The 12837-nt window shown below is 63.0% G+C and overlaps 2 protein-coding genes across 2 annotated transcripts; one reads left to right on the forward strand and one right to left on the reverse strand.

The window, feature by feature from the left end:
• Positions 1-309: 309 nt before the first annotated feature.
• PAM16 (presequence translocase associated motor 16) lies at positions 310-1789 on the forward strand. The gene is made up of 5 exons (XM_026683377.2): positions 310-724; positions 800-884; positions 961-1097; positions 1225-1290; positions 1638-1789. The coding sequence occupies exons 1-5, from the start codon at positions 407-409 to the stop codon at positions 1722-1724; spliced, it is 693 nt and encodes a 230-aa protein (XP_026539162.2). The 5' UTR covers positions 310-406; the 3' UTR covers positions 1725-1789.
• Positions 1790-2281: 492 nt separating this feature from the next.
• Positions 2282-12782, reverse strand: GLIS2 (GLIS family zinc finger 2). Its single transcript, XM_026683381.2, has 7 exons — positions 12406-12782; positions 6415-6662; positions 6138-6316; positions 5545-5721; positions 5320-5453; positions 4927-5045; positions 2282-4721 (listed from the first exon to the last, which is right to left on the reverse strand). The coding sequence occupies exons 2-7, from the start codon at positions 6587-6589 to the stop codon at positions 3943-3945; spliced, it is 1563 nt and encodes a 520-aa protein (XP_026539166.1). The 5' UTR covers positions 6590-6662; positions 12406-12782; the 3' UTR covers positions 2282-3942.
• Positions 12783-12837: the final 55 nt, after the last annotated feature.

Raw genomic sequence — 12837 nt, forward strand, 5'->3', positions numbered from 1 at the left:
CTTTATTCCTTCTGTGGCTTCCCAGCCAGGATGCGGCCCCCTGGCTGCCTCTTCCCGAGGAGCGCTCTCTGCTGATGTCACTGTCACTGCTGATGAAGGACTGGGGGGCGGGCACAGAGTTACACCTGGGCTTTTTGGCAGCTTACCACCAGCTCCCCTAAATCCACGGGTTTCACTTCCCCAGTTCTGCCAGCTATAAAACTGCAGAAGCCCAGATCCCCTGGCTGGGAAGGCAGAGAGGCCCTTCCTTTGGGCACCGGGGTGGTCCTTACACACAGCTCCTACCAAAGGCTCTCCACCCCCAGGCCCCTTTGGAGGCAGGTTGCCCCTGGCCGCGGTCAAAGGAAGCCCCCATCCCCTCCCCCCGGCGAGTTGGGCGCAGCTCAGGGCTCCGTCCCCCTGGTAGATGGCGGGAAGGGTGGCAAATTCCTCGCAGCAGCTCCCGGTTGCAGCTGGGCCGAATCTTTCCAGGGTGCCTGCAGGGCAGGAGGAGGCAACGCGGGCCGCCTCGGAGCGATCGCTGAGCTCGGAGAAGTCGCTGCGCTCGCGATCGCCGTGGGGTGTCTCCCGCGCAGTACCCGAGGCTGCCGCTGGAGTCGCCCTCGCGTGCACCGCCGCACGAGGCGCTCTGGCCGCTCCTCGTGGCTGCTTCCGGGACGAAGGACCGCTCCTTCCGGTCGCACTCCTCTCGGGCGTTCTGAGCTGCGCTCCCGTGGCGGACATGGTGAGCGGGCGGCGGGGCGGGGCGGCGGGAGCGGGCAGGCGGCGGGGGGGGGCCTGACCGCCGTTGTCTCCGCAGGCCAAGTACCTGGCGCAGATCGTGCTGGTGGGCGTCCAGGTGGTGGGCCGCGCCTTCGCCCGCGCGTTGCGGCAGGAGTTCGCAGGTAAGCCGGGCCGGGGGGCGCCGGGCGCGGGCTCTCGGCCCCTGGCGGGACGCTAAGCCGCCTTGTCCCCGAGCAGCCAGCCAAGCGGCCGCCGAGACGCGCGGGCGGGCGGGCGCCCAATCCTGGGCGGCCTCCAGCCTCTCCGGAATCAGCCTGCAGGAAGCTCAGCAGATCCTTAACGTCTCCACGCTCAGCCCGGAGGAGATCCAGAAGGTGGGCCGGCGCCGCGGGTTCGGGCCGGGAGGGCTCTCGGGCAGCGGCCCCTGCGCAACGGCGAGGCGGAGAAGCAAAGGGCCGACCCTCTGAACCTGACCCGGCGTTGTCTGCTTTTCTTCGGCAGAACTACGAGCATTTGTTTAAGGTGAACGACAAGTCCGTGGGGGGCTCCTTTTACCTGCAGTCCAAGGTGAGTCAACCGGCTCTCCGCCCGGGCTGAGGGCAGGAATGACGGCTGCCTGCTGGAGCGTCGCTGCTCTCTGTCGAGGGCCAGCGCTTTAGGTCCGAGGCATCCCTCGGTCCCTCCCCCTTTTCTGGCAGCGTTTTGAAGCCCTCCAGGTCCACGTGGGTGGGCTGCGCGTGGCGTCCGGGCAACCTTGGAAGGTCGCGGCTGCGCCCCCCAGCTGTTAAAGCCTCCTGTCATCTGCCCCCCCCTTCTCCTGGGCGGTGCTGCCCTCTGGTGGCTGCTTGCCGCCCACAAAGTGGGTGGGCGCTCTGCCACACGTGTCTCTGGAGTGCCAACCCTCTGCCCTGCAGGTGGTCAGAGCCAAGGAGCGGCTGGACGAAGAGCTGAGGATCCAGCCCCAGAGGGAACAAGACTCGCCACACAAGCCAGGCACGTAGCACACCCTCTCTCTTGCACTGGTGTCCCATCTAAATTATAGCTAGCAATAAATACCCCTTGCGTAGCTGGTCTCGCATTGTCTTCAAAGAAAGGAGGTTCCAGATTCCCACCCCAGCTCGGTTGCTGAGGTTATAAGATGGCAAGGCTGGTTTGCTCTCTTTTTCTACACAGCTTCCCTAATAGCTGCTTCCTCAAGCCCAGAGGAAAAAACATGCTTGCCCCTCTTGCAGTGAGAAGCCAGGGAGCCAGCCTGCCTCCCTGCAGGACGTCCCTGGTGGCATTTCAGTTAAGACTCGCCTCTCAAAGGGGGACATTATGATTGACTGTCCAAGCATGCCCTGTTCTCCCAGGTAGGCCAGGCACCTGACCAGCTGCTTATGGGGCCTTGCCTTGGTCTGATTGCCCAAGGCCAGCTCTGCTGCTACGGGCTGCACATGACCGAGCCAGAAGTGGATAGCTTGGGTTTTGCTGTAGCATCACAGCTTAAATGGGCATGAAGTCCCCTTTTCTCCGAACGCCCCCCCATCCCTAGACACAGACATCACCAGCACCGAGCAAGGCTTTTTTGTGTACTTTATTGTTCTTGTCATAATCATCCTCTCTTCTGGAGGACCAAGTGGGTCAAGTTATAGCTTATCTTTTTCTCTCTTAAAACTATGCTAACATAACAGAGGCAAGAGGAGGGCATCACCCCCCAGCATAACCTACAATCAAAAGGCACTTAGAAACAGGGAAACACTGGCAGCCTGCGTGCATCAACTCTGAGGCCGGGTTGCCCAGCGGGATGCTCTGAGTGGGAGCCCCAGAGCAGGCATGCATGTGCTTGGGAGTCCAGCTCCCCTGCCCGGCTGTTCTGGATCCCTGGCACTATGTGGACCACTGAAGGCCTGCCAGGAATTGTCTGCCGGGGCTGTGCAAGGGTGGTATGTAGATGGCAGAGGGACAGTTGCAGGTCCCTTGAGGGGGATTTATTGGGGGCTACCCAGAGATGCCCTTGTCTAGGAAAGGCGTTTGGAAACAGAGTGACCCACCAATACAAGGAGGGCAGTCAAGAGGTAACCTGGGCTGCTGCAGGAGGAGCAGGGTGAGGGGTGCAGAGCAAATGCTCCTTCTCTGCTGGGCTCCCGAAGCTGGTACAGCTGGCAGAAGGGCCTGTTTTTAGGGGAAATGGGATGTTTTTCCCACCCGTCCCTAGGTGGGTGCCAGCTATCTCCTGGCCAGGCTTGACAAGTTCATGGCTTCCTGCTGGAAACGTAGCAGGTCATCTCGAATCTGCATAAGAGGTGCCAGCTTGTCCAGTGCTCTGCTTTCCTAAAAGCAAGGAATGCTTCCCCCCCCCCCCCGCCCCCAAATGAAGAGGAGGGCAGGAGCAGCCCAGGACTCTGCACAGACTGAACCTCCATCCGGGGATGCTTTGCCGTCCTCCCATCCTCACTGCCCCTGGAAGGGGGTTGCACAGCTTTAACATAAGAAACTGCTCATAGAGGGAATTCCTCCGCGTCAGGGAACGGTCTCATCAGCAGCAGCACACGCCACGGTGTGCCTTGTCAGAGAGGCCTGGACCAGGCAGAAGCCCTGGGCTGGAGGGAGGGAGGCAGCCCATAGCAGCTCTTCCAGCATTGGTTTCTGAACAGCAGGCAAAAGGGGGAGGAAAAGGCCTCTGAGCCACAGGGTGGCACTGCTGGGCTCCAGAGAAAAAAATGGGGGGGGGCAGGGGAAGCACCCCAAAGGCAGATAGGAACAAACTGGGCACAGCGAGGCCTGCAGCGTGGCTGCTGCTGCCAGCACCAAAGGGGCCAAAAGAAGGCAGAGGATTCTTCAGGTGGGCTCCCCCAGTGTTGCTTGAGCTGAAGCCGGGCTGGGAAAAGGGGGTCTGGGTTGAGGGGATCTTGCTGGGGATGAACCAACCAGCTCTGCTTCGTCCATTGGCGCTCCTGGGTCGGCCCTGCCTGGCATTCGGCAGAACAGGGAGAGGGGAGGGCGGAGTCCCTGGCTGCTGCCCTGGGAAGCTTCTTATTGCTTTGCTCAGAGATGCCCCCCCTCCCCCTTGAAAAGCCCCAGTCGCCATGTAGAGGGGGAGGAAGAAGGGGGGTGAGGGCAGAAAGGAAGAGTCCCAGGAGCAGCTCAGCAGGTCTTCCTCACAAGGAGTCTTGCATCGCTCCCTCAGATTGAATGCCGGAAGGTCCCCTTCCAGTCCTCCTCCTTGCTCTTCCCTACTTAGCTCACCACAGCTTCCTTCAGCAAAACGGAACCAGGTGGGATCACCATCCAGCCCGGTGGCAGAGTGTCAGCAGCTGCCCCTGAGTTCATGCCAGTGGACAGGTCCAGGACGCCCCCGGGGAGCAGAGAGAGGCTGTCCGTGGTTGTCCGCAGCCTGGCCAGTTTCACTCTCTCACTGGTCTCCTTGCATCGGCTGCTGCCGCCAATGTCGCCTTTGAAGGGCCGGGCCCTGCTCTCCTGCCCTCGCTCAACAGCCGCCTTGGCGGAGGTGCCAGCCAGCAAGGACACCACTGGCAGCCCCAGGTGGCCCACTGAGAAAGGAGAGGCCAGCAGGGGGTTCTTGGCCAAGTTCAAAGGGGCAAGCGTGGGGCTGGGCAGGCCTGCGATGGCGGCCGTGCCCAGCCCACCACAGGCTAAGGTGCTGAGGTCCAAGGGGCCCTGGGGGAGGGGCAGGGGCAGGCTGTGGCTGCCAAAGAGGGCGGCCGGGTTAGGCACAATGATCTGTGCCCCGCTGAGGTACGATGCGTCAGCCATGAGGGGGGGGCCCTTGGGGGGCTGCAGCTTCAGCAGCTCCTGCTGCTCGCGGGTGATGAAGTGCCCGTGGGCCTTGATGTGCTTGCGGAGAGAGCTGGGGTCGGTGTAGCGCTTGTGGCAGCCGGGCATCTTGCAGTGGTAGGGCTTGTCCACGTAGTGAGTGCGGGTGTGCTTGAAGCGGTCGCTGGAGTTGGAGTAGCGCTTGCTGCAGCCTTCGTAGGGGCAGAGGTAAGGCTTCTCCCCTGCGGGAAGAGGGTGGAGCAGGGCTGCTTCAGGGAGGAGGGACTTCGGGAGGGACCCCGACCCCCAGGCTATCCCACTGCCCTCTGCAGGACCGGTCTGGGGCAGATTGGATCTCTGCCCAACGGGAGAGTACATCCGGGGGGGCTGGCCGGTCTGGAGGGAAGCCGTGCTGATGGGGGAGGGTCAAACCCCAGTCAGACTCACCTGTGTGGGAGCGGTTGTGGATCTTCAGGTTCTCTAGCCGGGAGAAGCTCTTGTTGCAGGTGGGGCAGCGGTGGGGCTTCTCATTGGTGTGTGTGCGGATGTGAATCAGCATCTTGTACCTGCAGAGCAAAAGCCGCTCGCAAGGGGGGGGGCTTTCCACCGCCCCAGCACCTCAGCAGCTGGGGCTGCTTCCAAAGACCAAGGCCGGGCTTCCTGCTGTCCGCTGACAGGAGGGATGGCTTGGGCAAGTTGTGGCCATGGCCGGGAGAGCAACAAAATGGCCATGCGCAAGCGTGACCAGAGCAGCCTTCCCCAGGCATTTCATGCTCACTGGAGCATTGCGGTTGGTGAGCCGCAGCTGCCCCACCCCTTCCCAGCAGCACGGAAAGTTACCTGGCATTGAAGCCCCGGCCGTGGCGGGCACAACCCTCCCAGTGGCAACGATAGCCAGCATCCTTTTCTGGCTTCACGTGGAAGTCGTTGACGTGGTCCACCAGGTCTTGCAGGAGCTCAAACAGCTGGTTGCACTGGGGGCGAGAGCAAGGCCTGGGGGTCACTGGAGAAGAGCACAGGCACCCCGGCTTGGCAGAGGCAGGTTTGAAAGGAGACTCTGCTCACCTTTGACCAGCGGCACACCAACTGCTTCTGCACAGCCGTATCCAAAGGGAGCCGCTTCTCCTTGGGGGGCGCCAGGAAAGCGGAGGCAGGCAGGTGCAGGGACCCTCCCGCATTCAGAGGCAGGAAGAAGTGAAAGGAGCTGCGGAGACTCTCCAGGTAGCGCAGGGATTGCAGGTCCTGGGAGAGGCAGGAGGGGCAGTTGGCGGGCAGCCCATCCCCCCCCATAATGAGTGGGGGTGTCTGTTCTGCCACGGGCAGAGGCCCCTTCCCAGGCTTGGCAACGGAGGGGAAAACCTCGGGAAGAGCTGGAAGCAGATTCGGCGGCTCAAAAAAGATGCTGGGGATGGCCAGGCCAGGGGGAGTCCCTCTGCTTGCCCCCCCCCCAACTTGCTCAGGAGCGCCAGTGGCCATTAGACACAATATCCCCTTGAAAGCCACGGGGAGGGGGGCAGCAGAGACCTCCACAGCACAGAGCCTGTCACTGCTTCAGGCCTTGAGGGAGATTCAGAAAAGCTCTGGCACACCTGGGCTTTGTGAGCTCCCCTCGGGAGTTGGAATGCCCTATTGCACACACACCCCATCCCCACACTTACACGCAAGCTGGCGCAGTTTACCAACCCTCCATTGCTCTGCCTGTCTGGGGAGGCGGATGTGCTCCCACTGGGGAGGGTGTCCCGGCCTGGTGGAGAAGGAGACAGGCTCAGGTCAACGGTAGGAGGCGAGGAGAACTGATGGTCTCTCTTGTCTTGGCGTTGGGGGTGCGGCTGGAGGCCTGGAGGGGGCAAAGATGGATCAGGATCAGCAAGTGGGGCACCCCTTGCCCGCCAGCGAGGGAGCAGCCCAGCCCCCCCTTCCCAGCCTGCTACTCACCCTCCGGAGGGGAACGAGGGGAGCCCGGGCCTGCTGCCAGGTAGCCTGCGTCTTCTGAGATCTGGCACAGAGCTCGGCCCTTGCGGCTGCCCAGGGCCCAGTCATGCTTCTCTCTCGCGGCCGGGAGTTTGGAGACACTCAGCTTGAGGTCCAGGGGCTCCTCCAAGGAATGCATGGGGGGCCAGCAGCGAGGGAGCAGACTGCTCTGGTCAGCTGGGGGGGACTCGGGGGCGGGGTCTTCTGTCGTCCTGTGTGAGAATCGGAAAGGAAGGGATGCCAGCCTGTGCTGTTTCCCCAATGGATCCTCTGGTGCCACCAGCCCCAAAGCTGCTCTATGGAGAATCCAGCAGGAGGTTTGTCCCTCAATGCTTACTACTTCTGGGGGTGCAGGAGGCGGCTGGCCTGGGCAGCCTCCTTTCCACAGGGAAGGGTCCGAGGGGGCCAGCAATCAATCGGGTGGGAAAACCCAGCTGCTTGATCCCTGCCCTCCTCCTGCTTCATCAACCAATGGGGCACAGTGGGGGAGGGGGTTGCAAAAGCAAGGCCATCAGGCTACCCTCCCTCCCATCGGGCTTTCACTTTGTGGGTGCCAGCACCCCCTCCCCCACAGGAAGACCTTCCAATTGCAAACAGCTGCTCCTAGTTCTTGCCTGCAGGCTGTGGAGCTTTGAGGTGGGGGGGCGCTTCCTGGCCCAGGCTGGGGAAAGGGCAGCAGCAAGGCCTCCCGAACCCACCCACCCCAGGCAAAAAGCAGCCAGCGGGCGGCCAAGGAGGGGAGCCGGGCACAATGCGACACCTTGGGAATTGGGAAGGAGCCCCGAGGCTTGCTAAAGCCGTTTCCAAGGGGGCCTGGGTGAAGTCAGAGCGCCCACTTCACAGGGAGGGGCGGGCTTCTTTTGCAGGGGGGCAACGCTAGTTGCTCTTGGGCGTTTGGGCAGAGGAGCGAAAGGCTGCTAGGCTCTCGCGGGCCGTTGCTGCCCAGCCAGCCCTCGCCCCCTATGCGGCCCCCTCCGCGCAGCTCGGCTGCCTGAAGCGGCGCCCGGACGGCCCGGGGATCAACACGGCGCAGCATCCACGGCCGCCCGGCGAGCCAAGCGGGCCGCCTGCTGACACGTGTCTCCCCCTTCCTCCCACTCGCCCGGCCGGCCTCCGCACTCGAGCCCCGCCGGCAGCGCCGCTTCTGACACTCTGCCCATGCTCAGAGGCGCAACCCCTGCTCGCCTGCCTGACCTGCCGGCGCTCCTTGGAGGCGGTTCCGCCCGAGGCCGCGGCTGTTGCTTTTCCTCCGGCCGGGGCCCCTCCGCGCCCCCGGCCGCCAGCAGCGCCCGCCCCGTTTGTCGCAGCCGCATCCGAGGGCAGGCCGGGCGCAGGAAGGGGTAGCGTGCCTTCCCTCTCCGGCAAAGCCGCCGGGCGGGCATCGATCCCCACCCCCTCCGGCGCTTTCCGTGGGCCTGGCATGCCGCGCCCCCGCCCGGCTCTGGGCGGCACCTGCGAACTCACCCGACCCGGATGGCGCAGGCCAGCTCCTGCTCGCCCTCCCCGCCGGCCTTGGCGCTGGGCCCGGCCGGGCTGCGGCTCAGACACGCTGGAATGCGCAGGCACCTCCCTGGAAGTGGGGGGCGGACAGGCGGAGGGAGAAGCACCCCGGCGAGGCCAGCGCTGAGTCTGCAATGCAGAGACGGGGAGGGGGGAATCCGCGCATTTGAGAAAGGGGCAAAGATCTTTGCAAAAACCCCCCAGACCCACGCTCCGCACTCCGGGCCAGCCTGAGGCCCAGTGGGGAGGGGGCGCTTCTAGCACCATCTACACCCCACCCTCTTCCTGGACTGGGAGAAGAGGGGAGGGCGGTGACAAAGGAGGTGCAGCCTAGCCGGCCGCAGAGCAGCTGGAGGGGTGAATGCAGGTGTCAGGCCCCACTGTGGGCCTCTCCCGGAGGAAGCCCTGGCTTAACCCAGGCCCTACCCTGACGCAGCCGCACCCCACACCTGGCGCAAAGGGCTCAGGAGTGAGTGATTGAGTGAGTGAGTGTGCCCAGAGCAGAGACAAGGCAGCTGGGAAGGATCAGACCCCCCTCCCATTCAAGATGCCGGCCACAACAGGGCAGCCGTAGTTCAGGGGAGCCCTTGCCTACCTCCCCAGCACTGATCCTCTTCCACATGGAGAGGCCGCTTTGTCCAGCCCCGGCCCCTCCCCCAGGAGGAATGCCTGAACAGAGTCCTGCCTGCCCCAGAGGCTCTCCCGTGCCAGCGGCCCCCTGGCAGAAGAACCTCTGGCCGGCTTCAACCAAGTCCTGGCAGGCACCCGAAGCCAAGCGCATGGCCAGGGGCCTTCCGTCTTCTGCTGCCAGATCCATGCAGCAAGCATTTGCATCAGGGCTCCAGGATGTTTTAGTGGCAGCAGATCAGGGCACAGGCAGTCTGGGGGAGGCCCCAGCGTGGTGGCTCAGGATGTGGGCACCATTTCCCAGGCAGAGAGAATGGAGTGCCAAAGGAGGAGCTGCTGTGCAGAGCAGCCTCCTGCCTCCACGGAGTCTGGCTCCCCACCCCCCACCATATTCCAGCGGCCTCTCGCTGGATTCCTGAGCTGCTCCCAGGAGCTGGGCTGGGTGGGACACTGGATGGGAAGCAGCTCCCCCGCCCTGCGAGGCAGCAGCAGCTGCCAAACCAAACTGGCCCCAGAACAGAACATTCCTGGGAACAAGCCTTCCCAGAATCCAAAGGAAGTCGACCGAGGGAGCCACTTCCAGGAGGGGCCAGCAGGCCTCCTTCCACAGATGTGCAGAGGCACCTAATGTCCCTCCAGTGTTGGCCAACAGAGGATGCTGGGGGGAGGACAACAAGGAGCGTCCAAGCCAAGCCTGGCAGATGGACAGAAGCTGTCCTGCTGGCAAGACCCCCCCCCCCAGCTGTTCTCTTAAGACTTGGACCCTTCAGAGGGAGGCGGGACAGCTGGGCATTCAGGCCAGAGCTGCCCCCACCCACTCCATGCTTGGGCGCAGCTCCCTGTTCCTTCATCCCTGGCAGACCCACCTCACCACTTCCCTCCTGTACTGACTCATATTGACGACAGCCAGGCAAGGACTGGATGTGGTCAGGAAGCGGCCAAGAACACAGAGGCAGCTCTCTCAGGCACCTCTCCAGGACTGGCACTCCGGAGGGGTCTTCCAGGCACTCTCGTTGTTCAGGACTGCACCGCTGGCAGGTGAAGAGCAGTTGCCTGACACAGACCGCATCAGCCTGAAGGAGACCCCCTACTCAGCCACCTCTCTGGTGAGGAAGGCAGGCTAAAATCCAGTGGACAGAGCGCCAGCCAGTCTGTAGTGGTCCCCAGCCAAATCCCCCAGATCGCCTCTTTGCTGAGCGGCTCAAGGCTCAGGACCATATGGAGAAGCAGCCACACAGTTTAGCCAAATCACAAGCCACTGGTCCTCAACTTTCCGGTAAAGAGATGGATCTGCCTTTTATACTCTCCAAACCCCCAAATATATATCAGGAGCTAATGGAGCCACCAATAACCTAACAGCTCAGTTGATTACAGCTCATTAAACCTTTGGAGTAAATACGTACACCAGGGTGTATTCCTTTTTATTTATTCGTGATATTTATCTTATTTTACCAGCAAAAGATAACACAGGGCACCTATAAGAAAATACCTGCAACATCCATCAAATTACCTGTTCCTCCCCTCCATGAAACAGAACTAAAACATCAGCACTCATGATAAACAAAATCAGCACGAACCCACAGCACTTATTAAGTTGAATTAAACACCCAAAGCCCATCTAGTAGGGATGCAGGGAGGGTGGGCACTGGCGGGACTTCTGGCTGGGAGTCTCCGGAGGTCCCTCCAAACATGCCCCCACCCCCTGGCAGGAAGTCAGAGGAGGCTCTGTCCAGCTGGCCCACCTAGGAGTCACTTTCCTCCCACTCGGCTCCAGGCACTCCTTGACTGGGGCCCCGCCTGTTCTGGGCTGCCTGGCTGTGATCCGGGCACCTAGCAGGCCCTCCCAGTCTGTCCAGCACAGCCCCATCTTCTCAGATGTGTAGAGGCCTGGGAAAGCACCATACTTGGGGAAGGCACAGGTGGGATTCGAGGCAACTGGGCTGTCAAGCACCCCAGAAAGCAGCTATGGATAGTGCCTGGATGGGGCAGGGATCCATTCAGTTTGCAGCACCCCATCGGCTCAGTGGCCAGCTCACCCCCCTTCAGGTGAGAGCAACTCCTTTCCTGCCTATCTCACCTTCAAATGTTCTGCAGGCCACAACATCTGCCCTCACCCACCTGTCTACCCAAACAGCCCTGCCTCCTTGGATGCAAGGCAGCGGATGGCACCCTGGGTGACCACTTCACCTGGGCAGCTGCCAGCCACTAGAGGTCTGCTGCAATGCAAATTCAGCCAAAAGGGAGTGGGTGCAGGGGGAAAGTGGGAAGGAGACCAGCATGCCCCAAGCCGTTGAGCGAGGACAGTCCTGGGAGGACTCTTCTTGGGGGAATGGCCCTTGCAGCTCCCTGCCCTGGCAGTCTGCCAAGATGGGTGGCAGCCTTTTTCTCCCTCCTGACACTTCTGGAAATCAGAGGCAGCTGGACACACAACCCTGCGCTGACCAATGCCCCAAGGATGCTCCCGGCTAGCCCCTTAAATAGCTTTAGAGAAATGCGGCTGAGAGCTGGATCCTGAGACTCACCCAGAGGCCCCAGACTACAAAGCAAGGGGGCCCCCAACAGCAGCAGGAAGACTCTCAAGGCAGGGGAGACAATCAAGCCCTGCCAGTTTCAGCCATTGGGGGTCTCCAGCACGATGAGAAAGGGGGGTTGCCCTGCCTGTATCTCAGCCAGACTGGCTCCCCCAGGGGCAACCTGCTCCCCCTCCTGCCCTCCAAGCTGCTGCTTCTGGCTGCAGGACCCATTCAAGCACAGACAGTGGGCAAGAGGTCAGCCCTGGCTGAGCGGGGAAGTTCATTGCCAAGGAAAGGGAGGGTGGCCAGGCTGAAGGGCTGGTGAGCCCATAGAGACAGGCGGGGCAGTTTCAGGAAAGCCCCCCCCCCTCAAAAGAACAGGTCTCAATGGGCAGGAAGGTCTCAGAGCTGGGGGGGGGGGCGGGCTCATCCCTGCAGCCCCCTGCTCAGTGAAGCTGGGAAGGGCGTCAACTGGAAAGGGAAGGGGAGACAAGGTCAAGCCCACCTCCCACTCTGGGAAAGCCGCTCGCCTTCTAGCCAGAGTACCCCCTGTGTCCAGTGTGGCCAATGGTTGTCTCTGGCGCCTCCTCTTCTGGGCTACAACTCCTCATCATTCCCAAAGGAGCTTTTTGGGGGGGAGCAGCACAGAGTGCAGTGGCCACATCCAGGTTTTCCTGCTGTCTGCTGGGAGTTTGCGGCTATGGCATGCCTGGGTGGCTGTCCGCAGGGAGGGGCAGGATGTCTTGCAAGGACATTCCTGCTCCTCCTGGCTCCCCAACAAACCACAGATCCACCCCACTTGTTCAGACCCCACACTCTCCGGCCTTGGTCCTTCCCACCCGACCAGGAGATGATGTCCCCCAACGGGTTGTGCCCTGGAAACCCCCTTTGAGCTGGAGGATATGCAGCCGGCAGCCGGAGCAGAGCAGGAAGGGGATCCCCGCTGCCGGTCCCAAAGGATCTTCGAAGAAGGGCTACCCGCGTCCCCGGCCCCGCGGTTTCTCCTCCCTTCTCCCCCCTTAGGCTGATCTGGAAGGGTCATTTCGAGCCCGGAGGGGCTTTGCTCGGGCCGAGGGCGCCGCCTATCGCGGTCGGGGGAGCGAAACCCCAGGCAAGGCGCGGGGCGGGGGCGTCGCGCTCTCAACCGCCGAGGCAGCGAAGGGCAGCGGGCAGCGGCCGGAGGGATAATGGCTTCCAGCAAAGGGAAGGCATGTTTTGCCGTCGCGACGGCCTCCCCCATCTGGGTCCGATCCATCGCCTCCCCCACGGTCTCCAAAGGCGCCCCCTCCCTCCCCGACCGCCCCCGTCGCCTTACCTTGGCGCTGGCCGGGTGGCGGAAGGGAGGGAGGCGTCTCGGCGCGGCTTTGTGCGCGCCCCCGGTGGCGAGGCGGCCGGGCGGAGGGGCTCGGGAGCGGCGCTGGGGCTGCCCTCTGCGGGCTCCTGGCAGGCTTTCACCTGTGGGAGCGACCTCCGGGGGCGCCTCGCCGCTCCGCCTCGGCCACCCCCACCGGCACCGATGGGGCGCACGGCCGCAGCGCCACATCTGCGCCTCGGCAGGGCGGGCGGGCGGAGAAGATGCCGCGCGCGCGAGCGAGCGAGGGCGGCGGCGGCGGGGGTGAGGCGAAGGGGAGGGTCTCTCCGGCTCCCCTCCCCCGCTCTGGGACGCGAGCGGGGGGAGGGCGAGTCCCGCGCGGATGGAGGAGGCGGCGCCTGCTGGAGGGGAGGGGAGGGGCGGGAGGCGGGGAGG

This window comes from Notechis scutatus, chromosome 12 (assembly GCF_049901735.1).
Source record: "Notechis scutatus isolate UNSWTSFEM ecotype Mainland chromosome 12, rNotScu1.2, whole genome shotgun sequence".
In the NCBI taxonomy this organism is placed as follows: domain Eukaryota; kingdom Metazoa; phylum Chordata; class Lepidosauria; order Squamata; family Elapidae; genus Notechis; species Notechis scutatus.